At 41.3% G+C, this 15,827-nt stretch overlaps 1 protein-coding gene across 1 annotated transcript; it reads left to right on the top strand.

Annotated features, from left to right (window-relative positions):
• The first annotated feature begins 1,500 nt into the window (after positions 1-1,500).
• LOC114790708 (uncharacterized) lies at positions 1,501-15,091 on the top strand. The gene is made up of 15 exons (XM_028980998.1): positions 1,501-1,569; positions 1,822-1,977; positions 4,417-4,625; positions 4,725-4,851; positions 5,019-5,113; positions 5,384-5,564; positions 5,651-5,771; positions 5,937-5,952; positions 12,410-12,478; positions 12,757-12,868; positions 13,636-13,844; positions 14,110-14,236; positions 14,318-14,412; positions 14,683-14,863; positions 14,950-15,091. Exons 1-15 carry the CDS (start codon positions 1,563-1,565, stop codon positions 15,072-15,074), a joined length of 1,830 nt encoding a protein of 609 aa, XP_028836831.1. The 5' UTR covers positions 1,501-1,562; the 3' UTR covers positions 15,075-15,091.
• Positions 15,092-15,827: the final 736 nt, after the last annotated feature.

Below are 15,827 nucleotides of genomic sequence, written 5' to 3'. Positions count from 1 at the left end.
CTTTAATCAGTGCACCATGGTGGGTAGTGAAGGGAGAGGCACACATGCTCAACATTTTGGAATAAATGGTGACTTTTGACCAAAATATACACATAAAAGTGCACACTACACATAGAAAACAATATTAATGCAGGACAATATAAATTGTCTGAATCACCCCTACTTAACTGGCACCAGGGGGTGATTAGAACTCGGCAAACATGTGATAGGTGGCACCTGGCTTGCTGTTTGTTAACCCAGCATCCTTTCACTGCAAACTCAAGACTAATTGTTGTTGATAGTCTCTCTATACATATAGGCATAAATGAATTAACAGCCATTTTTAGCTACAACATGAACAGCTGTATGGTAGGGGCCATGACCCTGGTTTAGTGGGTTGGTAACCCAGTTTCATCCATTTGGATACGTCATGGGAAGTGGGAGGTGCGTGGGGTTGGTGCACTGAATAATTTAGATTTTTAAATTATTAACAATGTACACATTATAACTGTTTTAATTGTGTGTGCATGTTCATATAATGTGTTATATATTGTATATAGGTGCACGCGGTGTTGTCCGGGAAAGTAAAATACACAATGCAGAATAAAAGCCGTTACATATGTCCAACTGTATGAAGTGAAGTGATTGTCACATGTGATACACAGCAGCACAGCACACGGTGCACACAGTGAAATTTGTCCTCTGTATTTAACCCATCACCCTGAGTGAGCAGTGGGCAGCCATGACAGGCGCCAAAACAGGTGTTTTGTTTATACAAGACAGAAGGGCACACATGATGAAACATAAAACTTGCACACCCAACCCAACATGATGATGACTGAGGACAGGACATGGATGGGAAAAAAGCAGAAAAAATACACTACAGGCAGATCCAACTTTGATGTACAGTCCTTAAAACAAGTCAAAATGAATCTGAACCCTGCTGCTGGGTTGTGCCCTCCTACAGCCTCCTCCACGTCTCCTGGTAGCACCTTCATGCTCTGGACACCACGCTGAGAGACACAGCAAACCTTGCCACAGCTCACATTGATGTGCAATCCTGGATGAGCTGCACTACCTGAGCCACTTTCACTAGAGTGAAAGCACCGCCAGTGACCAAACATTCAGCCTCAAAGCACAGAAACAGAGATGTGGTGTGTGGGCACCACCTGCTGAACCACGCCTTTATTGGGGATGTTGCCTGTAATTTCCACCTGTTGTCCATTTGCACAACAGCATGTGAAATTGGTTGTCAGTCAGTGTTGCTTCCTAAGTGGACAGTTTGATATCACAGAAGCGTGATTGACTTGGAGATATATTGTGTTGTTTAAGTGTTCCCTTTCTTTTTTGAACAGTGTAAAAGTACCAATAAAACTTCACATGTAGTGGAGAAGTGAGTAGTGTCATGGTTTGTTGGGCAGGGGCACCAGGAATATATCACGAATGAGTGGTCTGTGTCCAAATTAAGATTTCAATAACCTCCCCAGTTTCTCACGTGATCCCTTCAGAAGGGAGATATAGTCTACAGTTCACTACCTCACTACCATAGTCACTCTGGACAGAGAGCAGCGATACACCAGGCCATGGCAGGTAAGTGAGAAAAACATCCAGTCATTAGAATCACTAAATCATGACTTGGAAAAAAGTTTCTAATTATCCTGCAAAACTATTATTCTAAGTAATTATTTTGAAAAGTATTTCAGATTCTAATCAATTATACCAGGAATCTAGTACTTTGAAGTACTATGTCATTATTTCTTACTTTTTGTCATAAGTTAATTGAATTCAACTATATGTATTAGAAATGCAACTCATAATTCCATTCCTTATCTGTCTGATCAGAGTCTTTAGATACTGGAAATGTCAAGAATTATGAACTGTTTCAGTGTGAAGGATTTCGCCTTATATCCAGCATCCACTCTGCAGAAGAAGTGGAGCAGATAAAGAACTGGGAAGTTCGAGATTCTGACATCTTTGGTGTTACATACCCAAAATCAGGTGCACATCTTAAGCATTGCTCACTTCATAAAGTCACATGGATCCTCGTTTAGTTTAACACTGATAAATTCAGGGACAAATTCTACACTTTTATTTTTTATAAAAAATACAGTTGTTTTATAATAAATACAGTTTTAAATCAGCATTTTTTATGTGAAAGAAAGAATTGGTAAATTCATTGGTTATTTTATAGGATTTTCAGTTGCATACACATTGTTTCTGTTAACCAGCATTATGCCAGTTCTATTGTCTCGCTCAGTTGTGTGTTTGGGATCATTGTCATGTTAACTATTTACTATTTCTATACATTTTGAAGAATGAGAGCGTCTCGTCTGAAGAGGTTTTGGAAATTGTGAAGATATGACTTTTTGATTAATCATTAATTTTTCATTACTGGTTACAACAATAACAGGGCAGTGGTTGTCTAGTGTGTAAGAGATGCCAAGGTGCCACTGAGCTACTGTCCCTGCACAATGCTCCCCGGGCGCCTGTCATGGCTGCTCAATAAGGGTGATAGATTAAATGCAGAGGACACATTTCATTGTGTGCACCGTGTGCTGTGTCTGTGAAGATTCTCAGTCATCCAGGTGAATTTGTCTGAAAGTTGAGTCGTGGCAACTGGACTTTCTTTCTTTAGTGTAGAGACGTTTCATTCTGCATCCACAGAACTTTGTCAATCAGATTTCAGGCCGTGTGCTGTGGTTCACTTTCAACATGTAAAGCTTAATCAAAGACACTAAATGTGCTTTATTCAAACAGTGGGTACGGAAAGTATTAAAACCCCCTTGAATTTTACACTCTTTGTTATATTGCAGCCATTTGCTAAAATCATTTAATGTACTCACAGGACCCCATATTGAAAGGAAAACACAGAACAAAGAAAACCGGAAATATCACATGGTCACAAGTATTCAGACCCTTTGCTCAATATCTCAGTAGAAGAACTTTGATCTAATGCAACCTTTTTTTGGGGAAAGATGCAATACGTTTTTTCACACGTAGATTTGGGGATCCTCTCCAGTTCTGCCAGGTTGGATGGTAAACGTTGGTGGACAGCCATTTTTAAGGTCTCTCCAGAAGTCAGGGTTCTGGATGGGTCATTCAAGAACAGTCACAGGGTTGTTGTGAAGACACTCCTTTGTTATTTTGCCTGTGTGCTTAGGGTCATTGTCTTGTTGGAAGGTAAACTTTCGGCTCAGTCTGAGATCCTGAGCTCTCTGGATACAGGATATCCCTGTACTTGGCCGTATTCATCTTTCCCTCGATTGCAACCAGTCGTATTGTCTGCAAAACACCCCCACAGCATGATGCTGCCACCACCATGCTTCACTGTTGAGACTGTGTTGGACAGGTGATGAGTAGTGCCTTACAATTAAGGCCAAACGTTCTATCTGGTCATTAGATCAGAGAATTTAATTTATCACCATCTTGGAGTCCTTCAGAGTCCTTTGGCAACCTCCATGCGGGGTTGGGCCACTTTGCCATTAAGCCCCAAGTGGTGGACGGCTGCAGTGATTGTTGACTTTCTACAACTTTCTCCCATCTCCATCTCTTGAGCTCAGCCACAGTGATCCTTTCCCTCTCTTTATGATCTTCTCCCCCAATAGCTCAGTTTAGCTTGACAGACAGTTCTAGGAAGGGTTCTGGTCGTCCCAAACATCTTCCATTTAAACATTATGAAGGTCACTGTGCTCTTAGAAACCTTAAGTGCAGCAGAAATGTTTAGGTAACCTTGGCCAGATGACCTCATGATTCTCATTTGAGCTGTAAGGTCTTGTACAGACAGATATGTGGCTGTACTAATCATGTCCAACCAGTATAATCAAACACAGCTGGTCTCAAATGAAGGCATAGAACCATCTCAAGGATGACCAGAAGAAATGGACAGTACCTGACTTAAATATTGGAGTGTCACAGGGACAATGAGATACAGTTTATCTTTGTTATTAAATCTGCAAAAATGTCTAAATTTCTGTGTTGTTCTGTCAATATAGTGTGCTGTGAGGAAAGAAATGAACTTAAATGACTTTAGCAAATGACTGCAATATAAAAAAAGAGTGAAGAATTTACATTTACAGCATTTATCAGACGCCCTTATCCAGAGAGACTTACAATCAGTATTTACAGGGACAGTCTCCCTGGAGCAACTTTGGGTTAAGTGTCTTGCTCAGGGACACAGTGGTAGTAGGGATTCGAACCCGGGTCTTCTTGTTCATAGGCGAGTGTGTTACCCACTAGGCTACTACCACCCTAGAATTTATATCTCTCTGTATAAGTCTCAGTGGGGCTTTAACCAAAACAATTGAGTCTTCTTATGTGAAATGAAATTATTGTGATTCTTATTTCACTGTAATTTTATCATTGTAGTTCTTCTAATCTGACAGAAATGAGAAGGCCTTTGCCCCATCTTGACCTCTTGGCTCTCTGCTTGCTTATCAGGGACTATATGGTTGCAGCAAATCCTCATTCTTATTGAAGCCAAAGGTGATCTTACAGCAACCAAAGATGAAAATAACGTAACCCGGGTCCCTTGGATTGAGGTGATAGGGGGTGAGAAGAAGTTTCTCTTGGAACCCTCACCAAGGCTCAGGATGACACACCTTCCATACAGTCTCCTCCCTGCAGGTCTCAAACAGAAGAAGGGCAAGGTGAAAGAACCAATTAAAAAATGAATCACGCAGAACGTTCTGTACCACAGCAATTATTTGACTTAAAGAACATGTTTTCTTCTTCATATTTTCTTTAAGGTCATCTACGTGGCAAGAAATCCTAAAGATGTCCTAGTGTCATTTTACCATTTTCACGATTATGGTGTATTTCTGGAGACCCCTAAGGATTTTAATGACTTTTATGAAAAATTCATGGATGGGCAAGGTAAATACATTCAGTACCAGTATTTACATGTGGAAGCAATCGGGATGTAACATGACACTGAAACACATTTTTATTTCCATGAAGACAATGAATTATTTCATTTAGCTCATCTAATGTGTTTTACAGTGATCAGAATGGTACAGACTAATCTGTCTTGGCTCTTACAGTGTTTGGGAGCTCTTGGTTCGAGCACATCAAGGCTTACCACACACACAGAGATGAGATGAATTTCCTTTACATCACCTATGAAGAAATGATTCAGGTTTGAGTCACTCACACACTCTCCAAAACTGCTTAATCCATATCAGGGGATCCCATCCCAGGACATGGGAACACTGCAGGCTTTAAGAAACCGAGGCGTAATATAACATGGGGAATTTTTACAAAACCTCTTACTGTTAAAATAGTGACTTTAACCAAAATAAGGGTGCTACTGTGCCATCATTCTGAGATAGAAGCACAGTGTTGACGATGGCAGGTCACTACATTTACCATCACAGTCCCTTGTTTGCTTGTATGTGTGTGTCTGCAGGATTTGCGGTCAGTAGTGAAGAGGATTTGTGCATTTCTGGAGAAGGACCTGACAGACCTGGAAATTGACAATGTAGTAGAGCACAGCCGCTTTGACAGCATGCGTCACAACAATAAAGCCAATTATCGTACAGTTTCTGATCAAATATTAAACCACAAAAAGGGTACATTCCTCAGGAAAGGTACATTAGTACCAGGTCATTGCATTTTATATTTATTGTACTTTCTTCATTTCTTTATCAGTTAACACAATATAATGTTGATTTAGGTTCTGTAGGTGACTGGAAGAACCACTTCACTGTTGCCCAAAGTGAACATTTTGACAAAGTCTTCAAGGAGGAGATGAAGGACATACCACTCTTCTTTTCATGGGACATCACCCCAAAGAAGTAAATTATCTGGAAATCAGACTTTAGTTCACAACCTACAACTCCGGAAAGAACTCAGCCATGAAGCAGTGTGCAGGGACGGTACTTCGCTGCCCATAACATGTACATGTGGTTTTAAAACCAATGTTCTATTCTTACTGTGCTTATCTTCTGTTCTGAAAACAGGAAGAGTAGAATACTGGTAAACACTGGTACAACCAACCATGAAGTGGTTGGCCTAGCGGGTAGGGAAACGGATCACTTAATTTCACTGTGAAAAAAAGTTCAATTGTTGGCGTTGCACATTGCCCAGGATGCCATAAAATGCAGTTTTCTTGGATTCTAGTGATCTCAGTCCTGTGCACTTCACAACAAATAAAGTTGAACTGTCAGGACCAAATCAGTAACACAGAAAGTCAGACCACACTCAGTCAAGAACAAATCTCCTATGCTGCACCCAACGGCTACAATCCTCGTGTTTTAAGTGGTTACCTGAACAAAGGGACACGCTTGTTTTATTCTCCCTAACAATCCAGCAATTAGTCAATTTCATGAAAATTTATCAGCTGATTGTTTTAGTACTCAAAACCTTTGCTGGCTTGTCTGGCTTGTCTTCTATGTCTTCTATGTATCAAGTTCTATGTTCTGTCTACGTGGGAGAGGTTTTCAAGTAAGAATTTCATTGTGCTCTGTACGCTGTACTCTGTACATATGACAATAAACTTCAACTTCAACCTCAACCCCTTTGGCGACGTCCACTAGGTAACACATACTTACAGGGAGTGCAGAATTATTAGGCAAATGAGTATTTTGTCCACATCATCCTCTTCATGCATGTTGTCTTACTCCAAGCTGTATAGGCTCGAAAGCCTACTACCAATTAAGCATATTAGGTGATGTGCATCTCTGTAATGAGAAGGGGTGTGGACTAATGACATCAACACCCTATATCAGGTGTGCATAATTATTAGGCAACTTCCTTTCCTTTGGCAAAATGGGTCAAAAGAAGGACTTGACAGGCTAAGAAAAGTAAAAAATAGTGAGATATCTTGCAGAGGCTTCTTTGCAAAGCTTCTGAAGCGTGATCATCGAACAATCAAGCGTTTCATTCAAAATAGTCAACAGGGTCGCAAGAAGCGTGTGGAAAAACCAAGGCGCAAAATAACTGCCCATGAACTGAGAAAAGTCAAGCGTGCAGCTGCCAAGATGCCACTTGCCACCAGTTTGGCCATATTTCAGAGCTGCAACATCACTGGAGTGCCCAAAAGCACAAGGTGTGCAATACTCAGAGACATGGCCAAGGTAAGAAAGGCTGAAAGACGACCACCACTGAACAAGACACTCAAGCTGAAACGTCAAGACTGGGCCAAGACTGATTTTTCTGAGGTTTTATGGACTGATGAAATGAGAGTGAGTCTTGATGGGCCAGATGGATGGGCCCGTGGCTGGATTGGTAAAGGGCAGAGAGCTCCAGTCCGACTCAAATGCCAGCAAGGTGGAGGTGGAGTACTGGTTTGGGCTGGTATCATCAAAGATGAGCTTGTGGGGCCTTTTCGGGTTGAGGATGGAGTCAAGCTCAACTCCCAGTCCTACTGCCAGTTTCTGGAAGACACCTTCTTCAAGCAATGGTACAGAAGTCTGCATCCTTCAAGAAAAACATGATTTTCATGCAGGACAATGCTCCATCACACGCGTCCAAGTACTCCACAGCGTGGCTGGCAAGAAAGGGTATAAAAGAAGAAAAACTAATGACATGGCCTCCTTGTTCACCTGATCTGAACCCCATTGAGAACCTGTGGTCCATCATCAAATGTGAGATTTACAAGGAGGAAAAACATTACACCTCTCTGAACAGCAGCAACCACAGCCTCTGGGAGGCTGTGGTTGCTGCTGCACGCAATGTTGATGGTGAACAGATCAAAACACTGACAGAATCCATGGATGGCAGGCTTCTGAGTGACCTTGCAATGAAAGGTGGCTATATTGGTCGCTGATTTGTTTTTGTTTTGTTTTTGAATGTCAGAAATGTATATTTGTGAATGTGGAGATGTTATATTGGTTTCACTGGTAAAAATAAATAATTGAAATGGGTATATATATTTGTTTTTTGTTAAGTTGCCTAATAATTATGCACAGTAATAGTCACCTGCACACACAGATATCCCCCTAAAATAGCTAAAAATAAAAACAAACTAAAAACTACTTCCAAAAACATTCAGCTTTGACATGAATGAGTTTTTTGGGTTCATTGAGAACATGGTTGTTGTTCAATAATAAAATGATTCCTCAAAAATACAACTTGCCTAATAATTCTGCACTCCCTGTATTATGTGACTGAAAGACACTGTATTTCATACATGCATTTTTATTCCTTTGTACTACTACATATATATAAACAGATCAAATTATTAAATGCTTCAAATACACAAGATGCACATATCTAAAACCTTTAATTCCAGTGTGAAGTACAAAATAACGTTTGCAGTGTAGGAGATCTGTCCTTCACATTCTCTGTTGCTGATTGTGTAAATATGAACACTGTGATGCCTTTTTATGTTTGTGTCTGATATGTCTGCATGTGGTGCTGGCCTGGCCTGTCTGTCAAATAAAAAGTTTGCCCACCCCTGGACTTGTGGGCCCTACTTAGCAGACTAGCAAGGTAGTTCTGCTCTATTAGTGTGAAACACACTCTACGTTCTCCAGAGTTCCAAAGTGGAACAACTTTGACTTTATCCAAATTAAGATTTCAGCCTGCATGTAATTTATAGTGAAGGTGGAGTCAGATCAGTCTTCAGAGTGCTTCTTGTCCATCGTTGTATTTGTCTCTTCTGGAAAGGTAGGATCTAGATTTTGTTTACTGTCTGTTTGTGTGCTCAGCTGTAAGACTGTGTAGAACTATCAATTGTGTGGTGTGTATTGAAAGGTAGATTGTGTTTTAAGCAGCACCAAGTGTTGCCATCATTATCATACTCAGCTGGCCAATCACTGATAGTTTCGGGTTCCCTGAGGTGTAGTGTAAGATTGGACATCACAGGAGCATGCTTTTGTTTTGCCTAACGGCCGTTGCAGGACCATGCCTTTGTTTTGCATAGCGACCGTCTACAAGAAGATATGTGACATTCCTGTGCCAATAGTTGTGCATGAAGATTCAACACCTCTGTTTTACATGCCTTTTGTCTGACGGCAACGTGTGAAGTGTCGGCCGTCAGGACCGCCCCCTCTCTTTGTCTTCTCCAGATGGGAGGCACCGTGGGCGTGACATCAGAAACAACAGGTTCTGATTGGTCAGTGACAACTTCCTGTAGGCCAGGGGTATAAAGGTCTGCTCACATGTGGAAAAGGTGACTGAGCTTTCTTGCTCAGGGGTTTTTCCATCGGAAGCCGGAAGGCTTCTGAGTCTTTTTCTCTTCTCCCATTTTTTCTCATGGCTTTTTCTCTCCCTCTCCCTCTCTCTCTCTCTCTCTCCCTCTTTACTCTTTCTTCTTATTTTTATTTTCTCTGTAACCTTGTTACCTTTTTACATTCAATATTCACATGTAACTACAATAATTATTTACCAGTGTTAATAAATTAGAAACTGTTCATTTTTAACCTCTATTGTGCCATGCCTCTTTCTGCCTGGTAACATCAAGTTGGAGTGGTTGAATACAGTGCTTTGTGTGGCGGGAGAAAGAGTATTTCTACACTCTGTTCTCTCACCCCACACCACATGGTTATAATACAGTGTTGTTACAGTAGTTTAGGGGGCAGGACTTTATAGGACTATGTAGAATTTATAGTGAAGGTCACTATATGCAGCGGCTGTCAAATTCAAACCTGGCATCTATTCCAGTAACCATCTCTTACAGGCCCAGGAAAACATACTCACACTGCAGAGGCTCTGTTACAAACAACCTCATCTACCCCATACTGTCATCTACTTCTCAAACAAGTGTGGTAGATGGGCTCTGGAACTGTCAATCTGCTGTTAAAAAGGCTGACATTATCTCTGGTCTCACTACTCTCCACTCCCTAGACTTCCTGGCGCTAACAGAGACCTGGATGTCCCCTCAGAACACAGCTACACCTGCTGCCCTCTCTTCTGCCTACACGTTCTCCCACACTACTAGAAAAACTGGGAGAGGAGGGGGTACTGGCCTTTTAATATCAAGAAATTGGTCCTTCACACCAATGCCTCTCCCACATCTTAACATCTCTTCTTTCCAATTCCATGCAGTCTCAGTTTCTTCTCCTGTGAACACCCTTCTCATTGTCTTATATCGCCCTTCATGGCCACTTGGGACCTTTATAGATGAATTGGACACTTTCCTCAGCATTTTCTCCTTAGAAACCCCCCTAATTCTCCTTGGTGACTTCAACCTTCCATCAACCAAACTCCAACCATCGTGCCTTCTTCCCCTTCTCCACTCTTTTTCCTTGACCAACAGCAACATCTCTCCCACACACAAAGGAAGGAATGTCCTGGACCTGGTCTTCAGTCATCCTTCTCCAATTTCTGACCTTTCTTCTTCTCCCCTTCACATCTCTGACCACCACTTCCTGACCTTCACACTCACTGTACCTACAGGATCCACAACTGTCCCCCATCCATCCTTATTTCGACACAACCTTCACACTGTCTCACCTTCATCTGTATCTTCCTGCATTTTTTCACATCTCCCAACCTCTGATTCATTCTTCTCCTTACCTCTAGAGACAGCTACTAACTCTCTCCTCACCTGACTTTCACTTTCCATAGATCAACTCTGTCCTCTATCAACAAAACCCAAAAAGACTTCTCCCCCTGCACCCTGGCTCTCCGATACATTGCGCAGCAATCAAAGAGTACTTCGAGCAGCGGAGAGAAAATATAAGAAATCTCAGCTTGACTCAGACCTACTGTATTACCAGAACCTCACTAACCTCACTGCTGCTAAAACAAAGCAAAACTAGAAGCCTCTGCCCACAACCCTCAAAAACTCCACAACATCTTCTCATCTCTACTCAACCCTCCGACTCCCCCTGCCCCGTCTTCCCTAACAGCTGATGATTTTGCCAACTTCTTCACAGGGAAGATTGAAAAAATCTGTAAGACATTCCCCACCACAAATTCTACTCTACCCTCTGAAGATTCTACAACTGCTCTAAATCAATTTTCTAAGCTCACATCTAATGAAATAATTCAGATAATATCTACAGGCAACCCAACCACCTGTCTACTAGATCCAATCCCTTCTGCAATGCTTCAAACCATCTCCCCTGACCTCATCCCTTTCATTTCTTATATCATAAACAGCTCAATGTCATCTGGCCATGTACCATCTGCCTTTAAAACAGCCAGGGTTCTTCCAATCCTAAAGAAACCCACTGCTGGTCCTATACAGACATCAACAACTACAGATCAGTTTCCCTCCTCTCATTTCTATCTAAAATCCTTGAGCGCTGTGTCTACAATCAGCTATCACTTCATCTATCACAGAACAACCTCCTGGATCCTAACCAGTCTGATCCTAACCAGCCAGCCTCTACCTCACGCAGACTCTCCACTGGTGTCCCTCAAGGCTCGGTACTAGGTCCTCTCCTTTTCCTCACATGGATTATCCTACCACTGCTATGCCGACGACACACAACTTCTCTTCTCCTTTCCTCCCTCTGATCTACATGCTGCTTCCAAAATGTCTGCATGTCTAATTGACATCTCGTCTTGGATGGCAGCCCATCTCCTCCAACTCAATCCCACCAAAACTGAACTAATATTCATTCCAGCAGATTCTTCACCACATCAGGATCTTACTATTTACCTGGACAACTCACAGCTCTCTCCTTCTACAACAACCCGCAACCTTGGAGTAACAATAGACAACCAACTCTCCTTCTCGACTCACATCAGCAACCTTTCCCGCTCATGTAGATTCCTTCTCTACAATATCAGACGAATCCGCCCTGTCAACCCAGGCCACCCAACTACTGGTTCAGTCCTCAGTAATCTCACGACTGGATTACTGTAACTTCCTTCTAGCTGGTCTACCACTATGTTCCATCCGACCTCTACAACTCATACAAAATGCAGCAGCACGACTGATCTTCAACCTTCCCAAGTTCTCCCACACCACCCCTCTACTACGCTCCCTCCACTGGCTCCCAGTAGCTGCACGCATCAGGTTCAAAATACTGATGCTGGCCTACAAAGCCAAACATGGAGTAGCACCATCCTACCTCACAGCCCTTATTACACCTCGCACTGCACCTCGTATACTCCGAGCCTCCAGTACTGCTCGCCTGGTCCCTCCATCTCTGAAGGTACGAGGAAGACGCTCATCTAGACTCTTCTCCGTCTTGGCCCCTCGGTGGTGGAATGAACTTCCCCTCGAGGTCAGAACAGCTCAGTCACTGAGCACCTTCACACGGCACCTTCCTCTTTAGAGAATATTTAGATGAACTTGTAACATTCTTCTTGTCTGACTTCTGTATATAAACTACAACAGAGTGAATAAAAAGATTGTATTCATAGTTGGGGTCCTAGTGAACCAGAATTGATCTCTCCATCGATGGTAACTTGAAAGCATGTTGTAAGTCGCTCTGGATAAGGGCATCTGCCAAATGAATTAAATGTAAATGTAAAATGTAAATGTAATAACCACACCAGTTTCTCACGTGATCCCTTCAGAAGTGAGATATAGTCTACAGTTCACTACCTCACTACCATAGTCACTCTGGACAGAGAGCAGCGATACACCAGGCCATGGCAGGTAAGTGAGAAAAACATCCAGTCATTAGAATCACTAAATCATGACTTGGAAAAAGTTTCTAATTATCCTGCAAAACTATTATACAAAGTTATTATTTCAGATTCTAATTAATTACACCAGGAAACTAGTACTTTGAAGTACTATGTCATTATTTCTTACTTTTTGTCATAAGTTAATTGAATTCAACTGTATTAATTTGAAATACCACTCATAATTCCATTTCTTTATCTGTCTGATCAGAGTCTTTAGATACTGGAAATGTCAAGAATTATGAACAGTGTGAAGGATTTCGCCTTATATCCAGCATCCACTCTGCAGAAGAAGTGGAGCAGATAAAGAACTGGGAAGTTCGAGATTCTGACATCTTTGGTGTTACATACCCAAAATCAGGTGCACATCTTAAGCATTTCTCACTTCATAAAGTCATATGGATCCTCGTTTAGTTTAACACTGATAAATTCAGGGACAAATTCTACACTATTTTTTTTACAAATACAGTTGTGTTCATAAAATTATAAAATCTGCATTTTTCTTATATGTGAAACAAAGAATGAGAATATAATTGATTAAGTGTTTTTTTTTTTTTTATATGATTTTCAGTTGCATAAACATTGTTTCTGTTAACATTTACATTTACAGCATTTATCAGACGCCCTTATCCAGAGTGACTTACAATCAGTAGTTACAGGGGACAGTGCCCCCCTGGAGCAACTTAGGGTTAAGTGTTTTGCTCAGGGACACAATGGTAGTAAGTGGGATTCGAACCCAGGTTTGGTTCATAGGCGAGTGTGTTACCCACTAGGCTACTACCACCCCTGTTAACCAGCATTATGCCAGTTCTATTGTCTTGCTCACTTGTGTGTTTGGGATCGTTGTCATGTTAACTATTTACTATTTCTATTAATTATGAAGAATGAGAGTGTCTCATCTGAAAAGGTTTTAGAAATTGTGAAAATATGACTTTATGATTATTCATTCATTACTGGTTACAACGTGCAAAGCTTAATCAAAGCCACTAAATTTGCTTTATTCAAAAAGCAGGTATGTATATCAGCAAAGTCTCAGTGGGGCTTTAACCAAAACGATTGAGTCTTCTGATGTGAAATGAAATCATTGTGATCCATCCTTGACCTCTTGGCTCTCTGCTTGCTTATCAGGGACTATATGGTTGCAGCAAATCCTCATTCTTATTGAAGCCAAAGGTGATCTTACAGCAACCAAAGATGAAAATAACGCAACCCGGGTCTCTTGGATTGAGGTGATAGGGGGTGAGAAGAAGTTTCTCTTGGAACCCTCACCAAGGCTCAGGATAACACACCTTCCATACAGTCTCCTCCCTGCAGGCCTCAAACAGAAGAAGGGCAAGGTGAAAGAACCAATTACTCAATTGCACACCTTCACCCTACCTGTTACATATTTTATGTTAAAGACATAAAACTGTAATATTTGGTTATGTTTGCAATATTTGCATATTGGTTTTCATTGTATACTTGCAACATTTGCAATACTGTGGTCTGTATGCATTTCACTGCATATCATACCGTGCATGACTATGTATGTGACAAATACAATTTGAATTTAAAAAAAATCATGCTTAAAGAACATGTTTTCTTCTTCATATTTTCTTTAAGGTCATCTACGTGGCAAGAAATCCTAAAGACGTCCTGGTGTCATTTTACCATTTTCACGATTTTGGTGTATTTCTGGAGACTCCTAAGGATTTTAATGACTTCTTTGAAAAATTCATGGATGGGCAAGGTAAATACATTTAATGTTTTAATACTAATGTGTTTTACAGTGATCAGAATGGTACAGACTAATCTGTCTTGGCTCTTACAGTGTTTGGGAGCTCTTGGTTCGAGCACATCAAGGCTTACCACACACACAGAGATGAGATGAATTTCCTTTACATCACCTATGAAGAAATGATTCAGGTTTGAGTCACTCACACACTCTCCAAAACTGCTTAATCCATATCAGGGGATCCCATCCCAGGACATGGGAACACTGCAGGCTTTAAGAAACCGATGAGTAATATAACATGGGGAATTTTTACAAAACCTCTTACTGTTAAAATAGTGACTTTAACCAAAATAAGGGTGCTACTGTGCCATCATTCTGAGATAGAAGCACAGTGTTGACGATGGCAGGTCACTACATTTACCATCACAGTCCCTTGTTTGCTTGTATGTGTGTGTCTGCAGGATTTGCGGTCAGTAGTGAAGAGGATTTGTGCATTTCTGGAGAAGGACCTGACAGACCTGGAAATTGACAATGTAGTAGAGCACAGCCGCTTTGACAGCATGCGTCACAACAATAAAGCCAATTATCGTACAGTTTCTGATCAAATATTAAACCACAAAAAGGGTACATTCCTCAGGAAAGGTACATTAGTACCAGGTCATTGCATTTTATATTTACTGTACTTTCTTCATTTCTTTATCAGTTAACACAATATAATGTTGATTTAGGTTCTGTAGGTGACTGGAAGAACCACTTCACTGTTGCCCAAAGTGAACATTTTGACAAAGTCTTCAAGGAGGAGATGAAGGACATACCACTCTTCTTTTCATGGGACATCACCCCAAAGAAGTAAATTATCTGGAAATCAGACTTTAGTTCACAACCTACAACTCCGGAAAGAACTCAGCCATGAAAGGTGCCCATGGAGCAGTGTGCAGGGACGGTACTTCGCTCAGTGGCCCCTTGGTGGATCGGGATTCAAACCAGCAGCCTACTGATTACGGGTCTGCTTCCTTACCCACTAGACCACCACTGCCCATAACATGTACATGTGGTTTTAAAACCGATGTACTATTCTTACTGTGCTTATCTTCTGTTCTGAAAACAGGAAGAGTAGAATACTGGTAAACACTGGTACAACCAACCATGAAGTGGTTGGCCTAGCGGGTAGGGAAACGGATCACTTCATTTCACAGTGAAAAAAAGTTCAATTGTTCAAATGTACCCTCTTCAAGGAACTGAATGTCAGATGTGTCAAAGAGCTGCTTTCATGTAAACAGTTACATACACATCATCTTTATATGCACACAACACACCATTGAACTGGATTTTGCATTATTGTATTGTAAGTACATGATGAACTATATTAAACGTGGCAGCACAGCACCACCATTTTTTTCCAGTTAAAATCAGAAAAACAGAGAGTTTGTACCTGTGAGTTTGTTTTTTCCTGACTGCTCCTCTTCTTTCTGTTTTTTCTTTTTAATTCGTTCATCTCTTGCTCAAAGTGCACCTTCCATGAAAGGAAGGTCTCTATCCGCCAAGGTGCCACTGAGAAAAGCACCGTCCCCACACGCTGCTCAACGGGCGCCTGTCATGGCTGCTT

This window comes from Denticeps clupeoides, chromosome 5, assembly GCF_900700375.1.
Source record: "Denticeps clupeoides chromosome 5, fDenClu1.1, whole genome shotgun sequence".
Lineage (NCBI taxonomy): Eukaryota > Metazoa > Chordata > Actinopteri > Clupeiformes > Denticipitidae > Denticeps > Denticeps clupeoides.
Note: the sequence above shows the minus strand (reverse complement) of the source record. Positions and strands in the feature narration are given on the sequence as shown.